Raw genomic sequence first — 23,375 nt, forward strand, 5'->3', positions numbered from 1 at the left:
TGGTGAGTAAAATAATTGCAGCATTAATTAACGTTGCAATTATTTTACTTTTACTTTTACTTTTTATAACCAAACTGATACATCGACGAGGTAGCTTTGAAGTTTACTGTACATTAATTACCTAAACGATATTCAGCGTTCGAAAACAAACAATAAATGTGCTCTAAGTAACATTATTGATTGTTGTTACAATATATAAAAAAAAGACACAATATTAAAAGAACTTTTGACTGATTTATTGTTATAAAAATCGTAATTGTAAGAAATTATCATCTTTGATTATCAAATTTAGATTTCGCTTTAAGTGTCTGTTGAATAGACATATTTTGGTTACGGCTAGCTTGTAATGGTACAAAATCCGAGTCTCTGGGTACAAACAGTTCGATCGGCCTTCAAGTTCATAAAAATGAAAATGAAGAATAATGTATGCAAATATTTTTACAATCAGAATTGAAATTAAAATATACTTATCATTGATATCTTCTTAGTAAAGTTATAATAAAATGTTATACAGTGTTACAACAGTTATGTTATAACTGTGTAGTTAGTGAAATCGGGATGAAAGTTTATATTGTAATTCGCCTTTATTGATGTTAGAAATATGATGAATAGAATTAATTGTTATAGACTTCTTGCAAAACATTAGGTACTTATACTATATAATGTTGTATGTTGTTGTGTGTAGCTTCCCTTAAATATTTCCGATGGAATATTCCATTCGGTACAAAACTAGTGATGAAATCATAATTGTATTTAATCGATACTAAAACGATTTTACATCCTTACAATTTATTTATTTTAAAGTTAAATAAAAACCTACATTATTTTAACACATAAATAAAAACCAGATTAAGTAACTCTTAAATTTATTATTTATTACGTTAAAAATAATAATACGTATAGAAAACGGTTATTCTATTGATAAATCTCATGAAAATACATTCGAGCCGACAAAAAGTTGTAACTTTCTTAAAACCATTAAAATATAGACACAAAGTTTCAAATTGATTTGCATTTTATAACTCGACTCGGTGACAATGAAAAACAAATAAAAAATAAGCCCTTCGTACAAACAAAATGCAAATCCGGTTACAATATGCAAATATATTACTTTATTCTTGACAAAGGGACAGCAGCCGACGTCTCGGACATCGTAAAAAGCTTAGAACAAAACAAAGAAATTGTTCCAAATATTACCGAGGCAACGGTATATTGGACAGCGAAGTATAAAAAAGGGTTGGTCTCAGCCGACAGTTTTTGCAAGCGAAATCCTTTTAACTTGATTAATGAACAAAAGTATTAATTTTTGTTTAGTTAGGTCGTCTATGGCCGGTGTAAAATAACGGTTCTAAGATCATTCATCTCGCCGGTGTTGTTATTCGAAAAAAAACTTATTAACATTATCTTAACATTTAATATTTTTTTATTCTAAATTTAATTATACTTAAAAATAAAATATTAGTCGTTTTTTTTTAATCCATAGTCTCACATCAAATTATAGATAATTTGATAACGCTTGATAGTTGAATTATTTTTATAGTGTATTTTAATAACAACATTTTCTTCTGATTAAAATATATCATTTTTATACATATAAGTATGTGATCGACATTCAGACTGTTCTCTTAATTAATGTTAAAAATATCGATATTATATTATTAGTATTGTCATTCAAATAAATACTTAACTTTTTCCTTTAAATTGCTTCTCCAGTTAATATCAATGTTCAACTATATTTTTTTAGTATTAAATAACCTGTTTTATAACCTTGTCAAGTTTGATCTCAGTCAAAACAAAACTATCACAATTACATAATCGTTTTATTATAAAAAAGCTACCTTTACAAAAGAGATCATAATAAAAAAGACCCTAGTTTTAATCTTAAAGGGTGTCTTCAATACCGGAAGCGCGCTTGACATTACACGCCCTCGGTAAAAACACGCACGCGAATGTCAAAAAACCGCTAATTGTTTAACGTTTTTAAGCTCCCTCCCTAATATTACAACACTACTTGACGGTTTTTTACGTGACTTTTTGTGACGCACGTGTTACGCATGATTCAATTTTATACTTGGTAATCTTTATTTTGATTTTGATTTGTCAGGTTTTTGTATAGGGTTTTAATCGATCGAATTGTTTTAACAAAATTTTTGGTTAAATACAATTTATGATTTTTTGAATGCGTTATGTTTTAATGTAATTATGAATAGCATTTAAAATGTATTTAACAAAATCCATTATCTATTAATTCATTGCTCGTTTTAATTGGAAAAGGTTACGTTTAATTTTTTATTAAGCAACACATACACACTTTAATAATCTATTTGACTAATAATTTAACACGTATTTAAAAATAAAACATAAAAATCCGGTTGGTTGAACTTAGCATAAATTTTTTATCGTCGATAAAATTAGTAATTTGACTTTGACTTAAAAAAAAACTCAGAAGTATTGTTCTGCCAACCATACCATAAAAAGTCCCCCTCATAAAAAGAGGTCAAAATTATCTCCGCGTTATAAACTCAGTGGGGCCTTTTTTGTACACTTTTTATTTAAATAAGCGTGTAAAAAGTGATTATTATATAATTATTAGTTATAGTAATAGGGTGGGAAGTAAATGCAGGTAACTAAACACTTGAGCAAAGTGGGAATCATTTCGTTGTTAATCGCATTAGCTATTTTGAAAGGGCCGATATGAAATCTGTATATATATAAACACCACACACTGATTAATCACGAAATCTCATATAAACTACACATATAATAACATCTACATATAAACTTGAATTTTAGCAGGTTATAGGGTGTAGACATCTGCTAAGAGCGGATTTTACAAAACTCCACTTCTAAGGGGGTAAAACGGGGATTGGAAGTTTGTGTTTTATAAATTTCGCACGGATAAAGCCGCAGGTTCATTTAGTCTAAGTATATATTTAAAGGCGAAGGATTTACACGTTTTGAAGGGAAAACATAGAATATATTTAAAGAAAACGATCATAGCAAATTTCTATTGAACTTACGCCAATTTCAACCATTCCTTACATCGCCAATGTGCCACCAAACATGATAACTAAGACGGCCTTATCGTTCTAAGTGTGTGTAAGCAAGTGTAACTACAGACACAAGGTCTTTAGTTACACTCGCTCACTCACGGTTCAAACCGGAACACAACAATACTAAGTATTGTATATAAATTAGACGGAAAAATATATAATGAGTGAGTGATATCTACCCACCCAGCCTGCACAGAGTCCCACCAAGTAAAGTAGGTATAATTGGAATACATTTTTGCAAATAATTTTATTAGTAATTTATACAAAGTTTGAGCTCGATTTGGACTTTAAATCGCTCGCTGCTTAAAACTTATAAATTGACATTGAGATATTTTGTGCATAGAAGTGAACTTAGTACTGTTTTTTATTTCTTCTATATATTTGAAATCGATAAAGATACGATTACGATAAAGTAAGTAAGTGCTTTCGGTCACATGCGTAATTCTATGCAAATACATTGTAGTAATAGACTAACTATTCTTATAATTTTTTCCGTAACAATTAATCTTAAAATTAGATAAGTCTGGCCAGTACTATATAGTACTCCTTTTGGTATTCTATAACAAGTAAAATGTATAAATACTTCTCGTTAGTTTAATAAACTCGGCTTTACTTAACACAAGTTGTATAGCGGTTACATAAAAACACAATGATTTATCTCTTTCTGTCAACAGTAATGTGACATTAGAAAGAAGAAAACAAAGCTCCGTTTCAAATAAAACCAAAGAAAGAAGATCCTTCACATTTCATTATAAAAGCGTTTTTAATACGGTTTTCATCAATAGACAGAGGGATTCAAGAAGAGGGTTTATCTGTTTAATACACGCATATTATAGTGGAGAAAAGCTAGGAAACTAATTTTCCTACCAGAAAAAAGCAAAAAAAAAATACTATTTTCGTTTGTTCTTCAATCAAGAAATTGTATATAAGCCCTTATTGTATCCACGTGAACCCGGGACGAGTAACTAGTTGATTCTAATTGTACAAATTAAAAAATATATATATTATTTTAATAAATTTGGTATAAGAAACTACTTTGGCTAAGTACTGAATATTACTAATTAGGTGTTTATTTTATATAATTTATCGTTTTATATACGTGTACATGATTAAAAAACTAAAATATGATATTAGATTTTTATATAATTAATTGCATTTATTAAAGCATACTCTTCTTTATTTAATTATCAGTTTGAAAATAATTTAATATGTTAATTACTAAAACCGTCGGTAGATATTGTACTGCTTAAAAATGTTATATATATTAACACTTCCAAAATGCACTGCATCTTCCGGTACAAGTTTTACGTATTTTGATTGTGGTAATAGTATTATCAGTTAGACGTCATAATACGTCTCCACATTTAACAAAATAGATCAACCTAATAATTTATAATAAAAGAGTAATTTCAATTAACAACTAATTTTATAATAAAAGATAAACGCAATTTTGTAAAAAAAACAGACACAAAGTTCATTTGAATCCAGATGAAATACTTAAATCCTAGACTGTAGTCATGGATTATTGTATAATTCCATTCCGTAAATAATGATTGTAAATTACATAATACATTATCAGACACCTTTGCAATAAGACAAACATTGTTTTATATAAAAAATACTTCTAAAATGTAAATAATTATTGAAATTATGATACTTTATAAAGGCTGTGTTATACATACTGCACGTCAATTTCTAATCGTTTTACTCTGCCAGGGATTCACTTGAATGAAATTGGAAGGATCACACGTTAAAAATAAATAAATATACTTTTATACATATTAATAATATCCTAAAACATCGTAGACGCGTGCCATGTAACGCAATTTTAAGCACAATTGGCTCGATTTCTTCAAAAACCATTCGATCAATATAGATATCTTCATTACTAAGATGCGTATCGAGATCTCGGGTAACGATATTCCATACATCAAACTAAAATCAAGATGTGTAATGTACCCGATGTTATTTTTTACAAAAAGCCGTCGGTCAGTCAACAGGGCTTAAAGTCTTTGTAAAAATTTTTCGACTCCGCTTAACAATACGGAATAATCTTCAAAAAGTGACCCCAAAGTACTTCGTATTGAGTTCGTGAATGCCGGCCAACGCTGGTCCGTATAAAAAAAGCACTAAATCGCCTATTTATCGTGGATATTTTTATGTATGAAACTACAGGCTGTTCACTACCTTAAAAATTGGTCCTTATATTCCCTTTTTATTGTTTGTATGGGTACTGGGATCAGTTTTTCTTAGATCTTTAAATTTTACTTAGTTACTATTTTAATAATTATTATATATAATATCAATAATTCGTCTATGTGTCCTTCAAATTTCTCATAATTCATTTGGCATTAATTTAAAAATATTTTAATAAAATCAAATTAATATATGTAATTTTAATTTAGTCGTACTGTAATATAATAAATAATATCTTATAAATACATATAATTTTATAGTATCATTGATATTTTCATACAAAATCTAGTCAATTATAAAAATAAGATTAATTCTACAGATTTATAATTTATATTATATCACTCTGTATAAGTTCACAATGTGCGTGATGGGTGCCCACTCCATAGTATCCATGAAGCAGCTTGTCCCTTACATAACATAAAGGGATGGACGCACGTCCACACACCTGCGTATGAAAAAATATAGAAAAAAAAAATGCCTAGAACAAATAATCCCCAACGACTTAAACATGTATCATCTTATAATGAAACTTATTCATTATTTAAAAAATGTACCAATTAAAATATACAAACAATATTAACTGTGTTAGATTTTTTTGTATTAATCTATTCCTTAGTTGATATTCACACCAAATATAAAATTAGAATTACACGCATAAAAAATTCACGTGTAACCTAAAATTAGTAATTATGTTTCATAAAACTTTAAAACATAATTAAATAAACATCAATTATATTTAAATTAGTAATTTGAAACGTTAACCTGTTTTAAAAAAAAAAAGATTTAATTGTTTTTTTTTTATTACATACACGCGCAAAATTTTAGTTTGAGAAGGTTAGAGCGATGTTTTTATAATGTTGCAATAAATGCAAGGAAATATACCAAACGGTACCAAACCTTAAGCGATTACAGGCAAGTTTATTAACTTATCTATACATTTTACTATTTATAAGTTTCCAAGGTCAATGCACTACCGCATCCTCGACGGTACTTACATACAGTAAAGTGATTTTTTTTATGTTGTTCCTAGCTAAATCCTGCGAATTAATGATAACTGAAATCTATTTTTTCCATTCAGTACTTTGCGGAATTCATGTTAGCGTATCGAGGTAAAATACAAATCAGTTTTTAGGTGGAATCATGTGAATTTATTTATTTGCGGGATGTTCGAACAAACGTAAAGTTTACAGTTGAATACAAATAGCATACCTAGATAGATTTAACGTCAAACTATAATATTATTCGTAGATTTATAATTGAATAATTAAACGAACGACATTCCAATATTACTCACAATTAGCTTAAATCTGAAGCTCAAGTAAAAGATGACAAAATCTATGAACGATAAAATGAGCGAGCTAACGCAGGCTGGATCAATATCGCTCGCCGTTTCATCACGTCGATGGGAAAAAAGAGGAGAAAAAATACATAACTTTTTAGGGGCCGTCCCCCTGCGGTCCCTTGCCACCGCCCCACCTCACAGCCTCCGTAGGGGGAGCCAACGTTCTTAAAAAAAAAAAGAACAAAATGTACGCGCGAGCTCCGGCGCGTGCTTACAATGCCGCTATAAAATATCGTATCAAATTTATATAATGGGAAGTACCTTTGTTGGCACGAGGAAGAAGCAAAAAACATTGGATTCGTATTATGAATTAACGCATAGGTCGGTCTATTCGAGGAATTTATTGATAACCAGTGGCCATTATATTAAATACTTTCGTACGTAACTTCTGAGCGCGTATAGGGATTCATTGAAGCTTTTGGAAACTGAAAATGTACGTAACACGTAAACGCGTTCTATTTATTAAGAAGCCTATAAAATACTCAAGTGATTTCGTTTAACTATTACTGTGGAAAAAATATTAATCTATACGATACAAAAATAATAATTTATTACCAGCTGAACTTAAGTACAACACACAGTTCGAAACTAAGAATTAACTAAAATCTCTATAGGTATAATGTATAATTCAATGTGGAAATATATTCATATAATACTTATTATTTCTATTAAATAAATCCACAGTAGGTAAATGCACGATGTCCTTATCGTGCATTTTGTTTTTATAAATCGTAATTTTTTTGTTATGGATTATAAGATTTTATTTGAATTTGTTTAACTATTAATAAATTTCCCAAACATCATATTAATAGATATAGCTTATTATTTTGTAGAGTATCAAAATACCTAGTTAGCATTCGTAGATTTTCCTGAAGATTTTTAACCAAAAAATTAATGATTCTTCTCGGTAGAATCCGACCTGTTATAGTTAGGTAACAAGTATCTGTTTTTAGTTGAACTGTTTTTTTTTTTTAATTTATTTTGTCTCCACATCTTAATTACATTTGAACGATTGCGTGGCATTATAGCTCTCATTGACTTATCCAGCAGAAATAACCGAATGACACGTCAGCCGTTAACCAGATACCAACAGAATGGACAACCATTGACGGTTCAACGGAAACTGCCACATCTCCATCACAAAGCGGGATCATCGCAACTTAAAATACATTGTAATATAGAAAAAATATCAACATCTGGCCATTGTCTCGATAGCGGGGGAGTCGCTATAAAATAAAATAAATAAATAACAAAATGTCTCCACCGCACGCGTCATTATTCAAGTGCGATTGACAGCTACTTCCATAGGTCGGGGTACGGCATAATAATACGCCTACTTATTGCTCCTGAAACTATGATGATTGAGCAATTTTGATACTATGTATTATCAAAAACATCTTTATAAAAACTGAAGTAAAACCAAAGCTAGAGCCGAAATGAACTAGTTGTTAGAACGCGTCTACCGGACATTGTGGCTTTAATTTCAACCAAGCATGCTAGTGCTATTAAGTGTTTGATTTGTATTTATAATTAAACTCGTTTGAGTAAAGGTAAAAATTATAAGGAAGCAAGCGTCGCATCCACAAAACCGCACTGCAGCGGCGAGATTGAAAAAGTTCCAAACTTTCTTCTTAAGAGAAGCGTCTTTTACTTATATTTTTTCTTACTTCTAAATCGTGGCTCCAATTACTTATCACGATTCAAAAATAATACATATTAACTTTTCTGATTTTCATTTTTCTCTATACTAACAGATAGACGTCGTGTTTTATAGACAAAGACCACAGATATCATCGTTTTAACATAACATAATTACGCTTAATTGTAATTAAAATGGCCGCTACAAACTATTCCCGCTATTCTCATTTTAGACGGAAATAAGTGGAAAAAATATAAACGTATCAGTGAAATTACGCTTTGTTTATATTCTTATCAGTTATAGGTAAAATCGGACCAATTACAAATATATGGCTATGAAATATCATTTGTTTAACTTAAATAACGATAGTAATTTACAAATATTTACTATATTGGCGCCTCCTTAGATTATGTCAGATACTATTAATTCCCAAAATAACATAACAATAAACTTACGTTAAAAATAAAAAGATAGAAACAGTTGATATAATATTCGTGCAAAAAAGCTGATACTTATTTTTTATACAATAATAAGTACAAATATCAAGATTGATCTAAAATCTATATCAAAAATCATTTCTAAGACGCTCGTGTCCTATCGTTTTGAACGACGGTGGCGAATCGAAAACTTCATGAATAAATATCAATTCGATATTCCTTTTGAATAAAAATGTCGAATAAAAAAACGATTTATCAAATACCTTTGCTTATTCAAACCGAAAAGTCTTTTATAAAGTTTAAATAAACAACGATTTTGGGATGACGTACAAAACGGTGCGTGTTGAATTGAAGTTTTTTTTTCATTCATTTTTAGTGGGACAAGAGTACTAATGAGTGGAGGACACCCACGCTACAATGAATTGCAATTTATTTTATATTTGTAAAGCATTCGCCAAAATTAATAGTACCTACTGTATTTTTTTGGAATTGTTAAATATTTTTAAAGACAGCTGGCATATTAGCAACTACGTCGCATATATATTGGTTATGAAAACGTTAGGATCACATCCAGAAAATACTTTAGGTAATATTAAGTACGGGCCCAATCTTCGATTATAGTGCCAAAAATTTTGCTTTGTAGGTACTCATTTTAAAAAGTGACTCCGTGCTTATTTGCCGAACTTCAATAATCTCATTGAATCTTTTTTTTATGCTATTAAGATACTCAGTAATTTTATGATATTTCTGTTTATTTAAACATATACGTACGTAGCTTTAGGTTACTTAAAGCTGAACCAACCTTTAGCCTTCGTCTTACAAAATTTACTCTTCACAAATCACAATTGAAGGCAATTTTTATTTTAAATGGTATTTTATGGTATTCTTTAAACGGTAATGAAATATACCATACACAATTATAGACGATATTCGTAGAAGTAAAGTCACAAAACCTGACGAGAATGCGACCTTTCCATTTTAATATAAATTAATCTCGGTATTCATTCAAAGACAATATACTTAACTTTTTAATTAACTAAGTATAGCGTTTGCCTATGCTTTTAAAACTATAGGTATAATAAATTTAACATTCAAAAATACAGGCATATAACACAACGAATTAAGTCGGTATTCATTATTTTACGAAACAAACGCGTAGTGAGTCCTTACAGAATAGCACTGCTAAAACCTGACTAACTGGCTATCGATGCACAACTTAAACTATAAAAGTAGAGACACTAGGAAAGTTCCTAGTGTGAAGGCAACTTAAAAAATATTTTTGCATAATTTGATTTTATGAGGGCATCTTCAACTAAATTCAATCAACCATGGTATCAGACCAAACAAATAATTATGATTAAATTACGTTCCATAAATACTTATTATGTTTTTATGGTTAGACAAAAGTGTCTCGTTGACACACATTAATCGAAGCCGCGACGGAAAGTCCAAATAAGAAACCTAAATACCATGCCAGTATAATACTTATTAAAAATTAAAATATATAAACTGGAAATACGAAATACTAACGTAGTTTTATTAGGTAACTGCACTGCAAGGCTGAAAAAGTTGAACATCCTGACTCCTGGAGCCATGGGAGTAAATCCCTAGTCGGGCCAGTTAGAAAAATATTGTGCTTCTGTCAAGATATTCTCAGTTACGAATCAGAATTCTGAAAGTGTTCACACTTTCAAATAGACAATCCATTATAAAATTAAGAGAATTATGCAACATAGCGATTTTATGCATTTCATAAATTGTTATTTTACATATTTTTTACATTGCAATGTAATATAATATTTACAACGCCATCTACTAGAATGTGAAGTAAAATAGTAAATAGTAGTTACCAATGAATAAATGGAATAAAAAACTAACGATTTTCTGTTATTTTAAATCTGTTTAGGTATACATAATTTTTATTTTTTTTTATCATTAGATAAATTGAATTTTAAGTATATATTTTCCTTTGTAAAAAATCCTATTTATTGAGTAAGGTAAGCTTTTAACAATCTGTATTTTTAACACTGACATTGACATTCCACTAACAGACATTGACAATTAATAATAGCGTTTACCGCAACCGAATCGTGACTTTCAGAAATTGTTAATTCTTATTTTGTTTGCAAGTAATACAATATATTAGTAAGTAACTATATATAAAACGATATGTAAATTACCAATAATATGGCTATTAATAAGATATAGTTAAACTAGTTTTGTAATTTCCACAAAGAAATAATTTTACAACTTTAAACAAATTACAGAAAAATGGCAGCATCAGTTGTTGATACGTACTCGGACCCCAACATGAGTTGGATGAACGCTCCTCACAGCACAGGAACGTCTATAATGGCCTGTGAATTCGATGGTGGTGTAGTGATCGGCGCTGACTCTAGAACAACTACCGGCGCGTACATTGCCAATAGAGTAACTGATAAACTTACTAGAATCACTGATCATATCTACTGCTGCCGCTCTGGTTCTGCCGCTGATACTCAGGCCATTGCTGACATTGTCACTTATCATTTAAGTAAGTATTTGAGAAAATATTAAGAACCATTTCAGTGTCAAACACCAGAGCACTTCAATAACTTATTAAAAAGTTGTTAATATATTATAAATAGTATCACATATAGTATTAATAACCCCTAATATCTATAACACTCCTCCTCCTGAGTAGTATGGTGGAATAAGCTAAAATCAGCAAAATTGAAAACAAATTTATGTCTATTTGTCTTAATATTTTAATATAATTTTAAGATAACCCAGTAATATTTTTAATAATAATTTAATCATCTGAATTATTATTTGAATGTTACTTATGTGTCATATTTATAACAGCTGCTTTAATATATCATTTGTTCTAGATTTCCACAAGATGGAATTAGGAGAGCAGCCATTAGTGCAGACTGCAGCGGCAATCTTCAGAGAATTGTGCTATAATTATCGTGATTCTCTTGTTGCTGGAATCCTCGTGGCTGGTTGGGATAAGAAGAGAGGAGGTAATATAATTATAACATTCAGTTACACATTAAATATATTTCAATACTTTTGAAATTAAAATTGTAGTTCTTCGTAAATTAGTGTTTCTCACAAGTTGAACCTTTAAAATGCACAGCAATTGGCATAAATAACTTATTTTAATTGATTAAATTTAATTCATAAAACTATTTGCTTATTTGCATTAATGCAACTAATGTCCATTTGTTTTTTTTTGAAGTGAATACTTCTTATGAGAAGGTAAACTGCTTCATTACATAACGAGTTACAGCACCAGTCTGTTATGCTACCCTTTCTCTTACGCTTACTTCTCTACACAAGTTCTTTACGCAGGTTCTCTTACTCTAACCCACAGCGCTACCCTTATTTCGTACAGTATAAGTTATCACTTTTGTCGGGTGTTTTGTTTTAAATTTCTGATTATTTTTAGGACAAATCTACTCAGTACCGATCGGTGGTATGGTTCAAAGACAAGCTGTTTCTATTGGAGGATCTGGGTCATCTTATGTCTATGGTTATGTTGATGCAAACTTCAAACCTAAAATGACCAAGGAGGAAGCCAAGAAGTTTGTGACCAATACCCTAACATTGGCCATGCTTCGTGATGGATCTTCCGGAGGTGTTGTGAGACTCGGTGTTATATCTGAGGCTGGAGTAGAGAGATCCGTTATCCTCGGTGACCAGTTGCCCAAATTTTATGAAGGATGAATGTATTTTAAAATTTAAGGTCTTATAAAATTTGCATAAACAGTCATGACTTTTATTTTTCGATGCTACCATTGCAAATGTATTTATTCAGAAAAGGTAAAAACAGTTAAAAGTTTATTCCATTAAAACAATTATTTCGATTGAATCTCACCAATAGATTAGTTTTACTTTGTTATTATATTCAACTTATTTTAATTTAAAATTTAAACTGAAGAAAATCTACGTTCAATATCTCGTTAATTGAATATTCACTAATAATTGGATGCATTCTATTATGATGTATTGAATATAATATTGCTGAAGGGAGTTACAAGTTGCATTTTTTAAATTACATTTGTTATATTGGGTGTTCCACTAGGATCACATTTGGGAACTGTTTATTTATCATATTGTTGAATATTGTGAAAATTCTGTTTTATAACGAAACTAAAATGTTGCATTGTACAAATGTATTATTAAATGGTGATTCAATAATTATTCAACACTATTTATACCTGCTATCTTATTACGATGGTAATTAATTAAAGGAAATTATAATATGTGGTCACTTTAAAAATAAAGAACAATAAAAAAATATTTTAAACTCCATTTTCTCGAGATATGTATATTTTTTGACCTTAGCAAATTTACTATAAGTCATACTAGTTTTATACTGAAATTTTATAATAATAATTCTAATAAATGAATAAACATACTGCTATATATTTAAATGTATAATAGGGAAATACATAGGAATATAATTGGGTATAAAACACAGAAATTAAAGAGAAGATAGTTGTTATAATTCATAACATGTGTTATCTTTAATATTCAGTAATATTGAATGTGAAGTGTTAAAATAACAAGAACCTCCCACACTATCATACTCTATGCTCATATTGCTGTTAAATTGAATTTTATAAACAAAACATTTCATAGAACTTGCTACAGAAAAAGACTAGACATTTGATATATGCAGGATTAACTTTAAGTAATAATACCAAGTTCTTCCATTGTGTCGAGGTCACGCATAAGCATTTGTATGGTCTGTTTAGTTCGAGGGAAGTAATCAGCTGTTTCATCGTCTTCAAATGATGGATCTTGGGACTCCAGCTCTGTGAAAAATAAACGATTTATTTGTTTAATGTTTTACATAAGTTGCCCACTAATCAATAAATCAAAAGCGAACAGGAGTTGAAGCGCAAGATTAACGACTTAATATGCTTTCAAGGGAATGTAAACAATGACAACTCCACAACTTCAAGCAGTTACTTAGAATTCAGTGGCAGAAAACTTTAGAAACGTTCTACTGACCCAAACCAAGATTTAAACTCTCGAAATCTGCTAATCAATTTTTTTTTTAATTTTTTTTTTAAATTTATTTAAAAATAATATTTTAATTACAAAAATCGTTAGATTACAATCTGACGAGACAGATTGTAATCTGTCGAAATACTGTGAAATATGATTGCAATTTAACGCATTATTTTTCGCTATATTGTAATCTATCGATGGGAATTTGATTCTTCATTAATACATACCAGCAACCTGCGCTTCAAAGGAGTCGAGTCTCGCATCAATCAGCGCCTGGCAGCGCTGCACGTGACGCAGTAACCGTTCACGACACGCACTGTTTTCTATCGCAGCTTCTGGCTGGGGTACTATTACGTTTCTTGGCACTTCTTGTTCTAATGGACAATTAAATTGTATAATATATCAATATGTACAATGAACAAATCGGTTCGATTGAAAAGTAGCAACCCTTATTTATATAACTTTAAATTAATTTTATATGTCAATGTTGAAATTTTACTTTATTAATGTGGGTTCGATGTCGCACGTGTCATTTGTTTTCCCTTTCACGCAAACTAATTTTACTCACCGAGAGATGTATACAAATAAAGAAAGGTGAAATAACGTAACAATAATAAATGGTGTTTAATTTAAATCTTGCTTAATATAAATTTTCATCAAAATCAAAATGCAACTTCTGCGTTGGTTTGGCCATAATACATACTAACAAACGATATATAGTATTTAAGGTACAGGTACAATAATATTTATTTTAATTATTCGTGTATCTCAGACATATTGACCGTGCCTTTGGTATATTATCTTTTTATTTTAGTGTGCCTGCATCTTTTTATTTTTATTACCAGATTACAGTAATATTATAAATTTTATACCTTGGACAGATTTTGCCAGTCTTTCTAATTCCGATGTAGTTATCGGCAAATCCAGAGAAGGTCCACCGCTCGGACTAGATAAAGTCGTCGTCAAATTCAGCAATGAATTTGATGTATTCTGAATAAATCTATCTTGATCAGGGTCTTCGATAATCGGCGTCCTCATGTCCAAATGTCCATCTTTAACTTCTTCCGGTTTCACTGGTAAGTTCTCCTTGCCTATATTATTTAACATGATGTTGAGGTCTGAGTAGTCCGAGTTAAGTCTCTCTTGAGTGAAAGTCACTTCGGTATTCTCCCAATCTTTAGCCCACAGATATAGCTTAGGATGATCTTTTTTACTGAAAATAATACAAAAAAAAAAGTTAACAAAAATTGTTGATTTGCTCATTTTAGGAGCATATTATCCATCGACATAACCACGATTTTATTGTGCGACTGTTTCCATAGCAAGCATTTTTTTAGGCAATATTTTTTTTAAATAATGTCTTAACATTAACATTTAATATACTAATACTTACGTAGCAACATAGTACTTGACTCTTAGAGCATGCAAGGCATCCTGGATCCGCAATAAGTTTCCAGATAGCTCGTGTGATCGACGAAGAGATTCGCAGGGCTTTGCCCCTGGGAGCAGTCCTTCGTATAGGCGATCCTGGTCGTGGAGGAATCTTTTGGAACGCCGACCGCGCCTTGGGTTAAGGCAAATACTACATGTATACTTTTCAGGGACCTGCAGACAATAGTTTTTGGATATTAGTGTAACGCAATAAGTATAATTTATTTCATTTAAAAAAAATGTAAGCGAGGGCAAAAGCTCTTTCCCTCATCTCCTGTTTGAATCTAGCTGTGATTCCTAGACAAGTGGAAGTTAGACCCGAGATATGGAGATTTCCTCACATCTTCTTTAACCTTCGCTCAAGTGAAGAAAAGGAATCTCATTAAAGCTGCATTGTGGTATGAATATGATTGAATAGTACCTCGGATTCCTTCTGTATGTTGTGGCAGAGCGCATGTTGCCAGCAGAGACACAGCTCGCACTGCACCATCAGGCCGTCCTCTTCACGGAAGCCGCAGTGACAATTAATTATTTCTTCGCGTTTCATATGCTCAATCTTTATTCTTTCACCACCTGAATTTATTATATTGTATTTGTTAAGTCATGCCTTATTAACATTGCCATTGCGATATAGTTTCCGGTATTCTAGAATAGTGACTCTATTCTATACATCTAAGCCTGATGTCGAAAAATACTGACTAAAGGATTTTTTCGTATTAAGGTTAAAACTGGTTGGTATGTATTCTTAAAATATACTTAGCAGATGGTATCAAGAAACAACCCTACCAAAATAATTCGGAAAGAGATTTGTCGTCTCTAAGTTATAATTTTAAATATACGAATAATAAATAAAAAAGGTCCCGTTTACATTTTGCGAATTTGATTTACAGTTTTAGAAAAATCACAAGATTTTAACATCACTTGCCTCCATACTGATTCCTATAGCATTTCTTTATATCTTATTACTTAAAAAAAACCGGGGAAAAAATGGAGCATCCGCATAAAAATAATAATGCTTCACTTTGAAGTCTGTATAATGTCTGTGTCTAATAAAACGCTACTCACTTTCCGTGTACATGTACATATTGGTTTCTTTCTGATCTTCATTGTTTGACTCTGACGATACCGCTTGCTGAGTTATTGTTTTGTCCATGGTTTTGGAATCCGGCGTCCCGGAACCCGGAAAGCTCGACCTGGTCTCCATATCAGAATTGCCCCCGTACCACTCGTCTTCTTCGCTCATCGGTCTTCTAGATATTGTTGAAAAACATTTGCGTTTGTTGTCCAACTTCTTTCGTATATTATCATCAAACGGCTTCGTAACTGTATGTGTAGATATTTCCGATTCGAAATCCAAACATTCCACTGGCCTTTCAAATGCAGTATCAATAACAGCTTCATCGTAATCCAGATTTGGTACTTCAATTTCCTTTTCTATAGCCGGTTCAGGATCTGGTCTCCGAACAGGAAGCAACACTTTCGGTCTTTTCACTGGTTTATTTGCCAGTGCCTGACGGAGCTTCGGTGAATCCTGAGATCTTGGTACTGGTGAATTTGTTTTACTCGGAGCTGCTACGGGTATATCTATATGAAGTTCAGCCGGCGTCTCCTCTTTTTTAGGTTTGATTTCTACTTTTGCCTCTTCAATGCGCTTTGGTAGTCTCGGTAATTTGACTTTGATGATCTTTGATTCTGGTTCGTGTCGTGGTTTAGGTATTTCTATATCAGTTGGTTTTGTCCTTTCTCTAGCTAAATCTAGAACTTTGGGTGTTGCACCCAACATTTTCCTCAGTTCCCTGTGATAATGCTTTATATGCATTTGCAATAGCGTATTATTTCTGAAGTTCTTGAAACAATTTTCGGCCGGGCAGCGTAGCAAGTTTTCTATAATCTGGACTTTTAACGATCCAACGTATACTGTGAGATAAAGAATGGTTTTAAGGTTAGGTTAGAATTCAATATACCAATTGGAATAATAAACAATTTCGAATTTAGTCTAACACGTCAAGTGCTCACCATAACCATCTTCTAGAGGGGGATTTTCGAAAGAAACGTCCGTTGCTGCTTCTGATAAATCCAGTAATGCTTGACTACTGGTACTGGGTGCATCATCCGGAAAAATCTGTTAAGTAATTTATTTCATAGCGTTATTGTAAGCATTACAATAAATATTTTCTTTTAAAACCAACCAACTTAAAAATGGAGATTCAAAAAATTTAAATGTATACCATATATTACGTCTTAGTGCCCAAGATTGGTGGATTTAAGGAAAGGGTAACATTTCTTGCGGCGCCAATTTTGGTGGACGACGGTGACCACTTCAGACGTCGCAACCGCCCATATCACAAAAAAAGATTATCAGAATAAAAATATTTCATACCTTTTGCTTTTTCCGCTTCCTCTCTTTCTTTTCCTCCTTTCTCTTATGGCTTATCTTTTTTCTCTTGAGCAACGGTGACAACGAATTAACACCAGTCGGTGGCATCAGCCCTTCGTCTGTGTTACTGACCCACCCCATACGTCTGGACAACTTGAGATGTACACCGAAATCTAACAATGCAAATTCGTATGGTTTCAGTGATTCGTCCGATGTGTGTTCTAAAAAGGCCCGCATGTCTGTTTTAGTGTGGAATCGTCGATTATCAGGTCTGAAAAACAAAAAAATACTTTTTAACTATTATTATGTCTAATATCTCCCACTGGCAAAGACCTCTTGGAATATTAGTATTAGTCTTCAATCCCTTGAATTTAATACAAGTTCGGGACCCTCCCTCCCGATTTGTCTAATTGCAATACGATCCGTGGAATAGTCTTGATGAAGTGACAAGAACACAAACTGTTTTTCACATTTAAAATATTGGTATAAAATTTCAATCTCATGTCATGACTGTCTGGAAGAGCTTGCTCTCTTAGCATTAATACATGAAATAATTATGTATTTAAGTAACGCAAATTTTAAGTCACTCATCTAAGCATCGAAATAATTAAAAAACATACCCAACTAAAACCACATCCCATTTGCCAGCCGATTGTCCCAGACTTCGTCGCACCATGTGCTTCGTCCAGCCTGGAGGTAATCTTTTATCTTCAACCTGAAAAGATAAAACAAATTCTAATATAAATATATATCTGTCCATATGTAAAGATTTGATATGTATACATTTAATAAAACATACATTTTACACATGGAAATATTTGCATTTAAAATTATATTTTAAATTAAGAAAAACAAACAACATAATATATTAACTACCGCCCATTACTGAAACGCTAAATAAGGTCAAACCAACTAAAACGGATACAGACTAATCGGATTCAAATTAGTTAAGCTAAAACTCGAAAGTAGATAATATTTTTACATGCATTTTAACTATTTTTGTTGAGAATAATATTCAAAACTTAATATATAAAAGTAGAGACATCAGTCATACAAAAGCTAGTAAATTTAATTAAATGTTTCCACTGATATTTAAGACATAATACGAATGGTGTTTCTTTTTTATTCTGAACGTGAACCTCTACAGTTTAAATAACTTAATTGTAACCTTACAAATAAACCATAAGCAACAAGACAATATATTTTAGGTTACGTAATTTAAATTATAAAAAAGAAAAAAGTTATCTCACAGAAGCTGAAACAATCTCAAAACTTAATATAAATAATCGTACTAATAACTTATTAGAACAAAACAATATACTATCAAAAAAAATTGTATGTAATGCATAATCTGCTTTTTACCTGCACACTCCTACGTGGTAACGGCACTTTGGTGGCATCCTTAACCTCGGCTTCAATTTCACTGACGGTACCAGCTGGCTGACCATTTATCCACTTACAACACCATTCGCCCGGTAACAAGAAGCTTTCCGGCATTTCAAGGGGCCTGGTCGGTGTTGCTAATTCCTCAGTCTTCAACAACATTTGTTTCCTCATTTCCTCGACTTGCCGTTTCATCTCTTCCAGTTCGCTTTTCACCTTCTCTACCTGCTTCTTTACCTTCTTCTCCTGTAGCAATCTCAATTTCTTATTTTTCTTTATTTTAGATAGTTTCTTAGACTTCTCTTTGTCCATATCCACTTTTGTATCAACTTCGCTTACGGGCTTCATTTCTATGACCGGTTCTAATTTTACTACTGGTTTGGGCGAATCGACCTTTTCCATTTGATGCAAACCATCTTCTAGTTTGTTTATAACGACTTTCATTTTCTCGATAACCTCTTGCTTACTGTCATCTGGTTTTTCGAATTTTTCCAATTTTACTTCTTCATCTATGACCTAGATTTAATATTTTTTCATAAATTTTATATGATTACTTTAATGTATTATAATTGTATAGAATTAAATACTTTAAGCTACTTACCGGTTCAACATATTCATTAGAATCCAATCCTAAATCGCTAGGTACTACAAGATCTGAGTTACTACCTACTGTACCAATATCAACTGGTTCCTCTTTATTAACTTTAATTTCCTGCTCTTCCTTCACTTCTTCAGGTTTCGTTTCAGGCGATTGTGTTGTAACAGTCTCAGTTTTCTGATCAGTGATTATTGGTTCACTAACATCTTCCTTAGCAACAGTCCCTATGATGGAAGCTACTGCATCTACAGATAAAATTACTTAGGTAAGTATATTTCTAATGTGTAATAATAATGATAATAAAAGAGGCTAACTCTTACCTGGTATATCCATCTTGACGTCAAGTTTAAGATCTTCTACAGGTTTAGGTTTAATTGTACTTTTTAAAACTTTAGGTTTCTTTTCACTTACGATCTTAGTATCAACTTTCTCTTCAGGTATTTTTGTTTTTTTCCTTTGTTTCTTCTGACCAATATTGAAAATTTCTTTAATATTTAATTTCCTTTTCATTTCGCGTCGTTCACTTTTTGAACCTAAATAATCACGGGTGGGATCAAACAGGTGGGTATGGAAAATAGGAAATGTTGTGTGAGCGCTTGGAGAAGATGCAACGGTGGGTCCAGCACCAGCTAGAGTTGGAGATGGAGTTGAAGCTGTTGAGGACACAGACGTGTCAACAGTAAGACACTCAGAACTTCCTGCTCTTCCTGATGAAGACTTCAATTTATACAACCTTGATGTACTGCACTTCCATTGAAAACCGTCATCAAAAATAACCTCGTAATGGCCTGTTAATACAAAAAAATAATAAACAAAAATAGAAAAAAAAAAATGATCATAGCAATCTATCAAAAAAAACATCACTATCAGAAAATGATGTTATTCTTTTCGTTGTATACTCCTGAGGATTATAAATGATCTAATGAAACATTTTCAATTAATTGTGAAACATTATTTTTACCATTTCCCAAATCATTAGAGATTGTAGCGATAAATCTTCGATTATCTCTCCAACGTGCCAAACATCTTTCTCCCACTACAAATTCAATTTTTGTTTTGTCTTCTTGCTTTGCTTCGTCCTTAAAAGTTTCTGAAACATCTGCAGGTATTGGCTCTTGGACCGCTGACGATATTGAGGGAGTGGGTGAAGTATTGGTAGTCATTGGCCTTAGTCTGGGACTACTGACATTTATCCATTCATCGTGCCTGAAACCACAGTTCCTCATTAGAGATGCTAGAATTAAAAAAGAAAGATACCATATGCAAATACTTCTATAATTTATTATTAAACAGAAAATTAAATAAACCAGTATCTAAAGGTGTACTTAGGCAAAAACAATCACTATAGTCTAGGCAGGAGCAAACATAAATAAACTAATTTGACCTTGAATTGAAAATACATCATTGGTCAAGATCTAAAATAATCTGTGGTATTCATTATAATTAGACAAAATTATATTTAGACATTTTATTAGGATTCATTGAAAGTAAAACCAAACTAGATTGGTGTTCCAGACAGGGTACTAAACTTTATACCCTGTTGTATTATGCCAGTATCACCAATATATCTTGTGAACTATCTATAGTGAAACTTTCTAAGTTATTTTCTTAAAAACATATAATAATAATCGCATTATTAAAGCAACACACATAAATGCAATGATGCAACTTTTAGACATTTTATTAGGAAAAAATATTGTAAAGGATAATTTTATAATAATGAAAATAAGCATCATATTATTCAATATGGCATCTTCAAACACAGTTTAAAAATAGTAATATGATAGTAAATTTACTAACTTCGTCGATACAGTATTATAGTGCACTAATACTTCCATTTCATCATAATCAACTTCGACTATCTCAGCGGCATACCAGATATCACCAAAATCCTTCACCTCAACCTTCGAGCCCACTGATAAGGCCATACTACTATTACCTGAAAGAACTTTCAATTTGAAAAATTTAAAAAAGTAAATTCATGTATGGCTGGTTCAATTATTATATTATACTAGTTGTTACTCATGGTTTTACTTGTTTTTCAGGGGTTGATTGTCAGATCCTTGAGGTAAAACTCAAGCTAAGTTCTTACAAAATTTTATAAAATTTACTTTACTTTTGCCTTTATAATATTAATATAGAAAGGTATATATATATAACATTTTATCATTACATTAGAAGCATTTTAAAATATAATGTTAAGTTTAAACTTTGTGTTTTTATAATATAGTTCATAATTTACCTTTCTCTTTAGGACTTAAGCTATGTTTTGTAAGAGTTTTAATGTCTTTATTGTTCGCAATTTTTGCTTCGGATTCACTTAAAATCATATCCATAACACTAGTAGCTATAACAATAGGATCTCCTTGCTCTATCACTTCCATTTGATTGATTATATCATCATTTTGTGCTGCTTCTATCTTCTCTAGAGCTTTGTCAAAGTCTTTCTGACCTTCTCTGTCCTTAATTTCTTTTTCTTGATCTTCTATATATTTTTTTATAGCCTCCACATTTTCACCTTCAGATTCTTTGCTGCTAGATGATAAGTTTAACTTTTCACCAACATCTTTGGTGGGGCTTGGTGTTTCCATGTTTTTGTCTGTTTTAACATCTGTCATGGTCCAAGAAAATATTGACGGAACGGCATCTGTAATCAATGTTTACTATGTAATTATCTCTCTGGCTTTGATTGGTTGAAACCAAGACAATCACTATCTACTAGGTCCAACACATAAAGAAAGACAAATAGTATTACACTTGTTAATTTCTAATAGTAGTCAATCAAAAAATAATGTTATGACATAACTACTCAAGCAATATAAATAATGAGTAGATAATGAAACTACAAAGAGAATGACTAACTACAAAAAAATAAACATTGTGTAGAAAAAGTAAAATAAAGTGCACAACAAAGTCAAATAAAAATAACTATAAGGATAAAAAGAAAAAATTATCTAACATTGAAACATCTACAGTGTGTAAATACCTGACTTAAGAACATATCTCGAGTCCTGATAAATTTGAAAATCACTTTTACAAAAGTGTCGTGAGCACACATAAGTAGAGTGAGCTGTGTTTGTGTGCATATAGTGTGTAACTAATACCCATTTTTCACGCAATATCTTATCTTTTGGGAACTTGTGATATGTTACACCAATATCTTCTCTTCTCGTTGAGGAAGAATTACAGTTTTCTACACAACATTTTTTAACAGCCATCCTATTTTACAAAAACAATTAAAACAAGTCTATAAGATATATACATAAGACTGTACTATTATTATTATTTGTAATCATTAGTGTTTTATATTTTTATATTTATAATGTAAATATATATATAGTTAATATAAATATTATTCTTGCGAAAACAATACTCACTTAAATATGATACTCCTAAATATATATAATGGTCTTTCCTGATAAATTCATTTTTGATAACTTCACGCAACAATGCAAATCAACAGAGCAATAATATTCAGCTTGTTTACTTTAAGATACTAGCACAATATTTTGTAAATCTACAATAAAGTTAGTCTATTAATCAATATTTTTGCAGTTTTACACAACACAATACCAAACATTAACTTGACAACTAAATCGTAAAACGAAATGCCAATAATGGCATAGATAATTAAAACATAACACAAGGTTTATTAATACTTTATGTATTCATATTCAAATTAGAGATACTATAAATTTAAATATATTCTCTATCTTGCTTAAATAATGTAACAATGTAAAGTAGTTTTCAAATAATAAAAAAAAAATTCAATGCGATAAGTCTTTTTAACAAAAAAAGTCAACAAGTCTCAGATATAAACACACTTAATTAATGTGTCTAATAATAAATTAAAAGTTTACCATAATTTACTTGTTAATATTTCCATCTTGTTTTTATAACCTGCCTAAATAATAT

The 23,375-nt window shown here is 31.0% G+C and overlaps 2 protein-coding genes across 4 annotated transcripts; one reads left to right on the plus strand and one right to left on the minus strand.

The window, feature by feature from the left end:
- Window positions 1-10,701: 10,701 nt before the first annotated feature.
- Window positions 10,702-12,420, plus strand: LOC125071915 (proteasome subunit beta type-6). The gene is made up of 4 exons (XM_047682348.1): window positions 10,702-10,812; window positions 10,935-11,200; window positions 11,538-11,672; window positions 12,101-12,420. Exons 2-4 carry the CDS (start codon window positions 10,939-10,941, stop codon window positions 12,376-12,378), a joined length of 675 nt encoding a protein of 224 aa, XP_047538304.1. The 5' UTR covers window positions 10,702-10,812; window positions 10,935-10,938; the 3' UTR covers window positions 12,379-12,420.
- A 732-nt stretch (window positions 12,421-13,152) lies between these two features.
- Window positions 13,153-23,038, minus strand: LOC125071530 (PHD finger protein 20). Of its 3 annotated transcripts, none has more exons than XM_047681832.1 (17): window positions 22,838-23,038; window positions 22,447-22,679; window positions 21,703-22,107; window positions 21,261-21,399; window positions 20,422-20,666; window positions 19,781-20,248; window positions 19,464-19,705; window positions 18,842-19,378; window positions 18,100-18,194; window positions 17,483-17,750; window positions 17,119-17,224; window positions 16,168-17,019; window positions 15,524-15,675; window positions 15,065-15,276; window positions 14,544-14,884; window positions 13,899-14,045; window positions 13,153-13,472 (listed from the first exon to the last, which is right to left on the minus strand). In XM_047681832.1, exons 2-17 carry the CDS (start codon window positions 22,676-22,678, stop codon window positions 13,345-13,347), a joined length of 4,569 nt encoding a protein of 1,522 aa, XP_047537788.1. In that variant the 5' UTR covers window position 22,679; window positions 22,838-23,038; the 3' UTR covers window positions 13,153-13,344. The 3 variants fall into 3 exon arrangements, with proteins under 3 accessions (XP_047537788.1, XP_047537779.1, XP_047537798.1); XM_047681823.1 differs by having other exon boundaries at window positions 21,261-21,408; XM_047681842.1 differs by lacking the exon at window positions 22,447-22,679 and having other exon boundaries at window positions 21,261-21,408.
- Window positions 23,039-23,375: the final 337 nt, after the last annotated feature.

The sequence above is a fragment of the Vanessa atalanta genome, chromosome 2 (assembly GCF_905147765.1).
Source record: "Vanessa atalanta chromosome 2, ilVanAtal1.2, whole genome shotgun sequence".
Lineage (NCBI taxonomy): Eukaryota > Metazoa > Arthropoda > Insecta > Lepidoptera > Nymphalidae > Vanessa > Vanessa atalanta.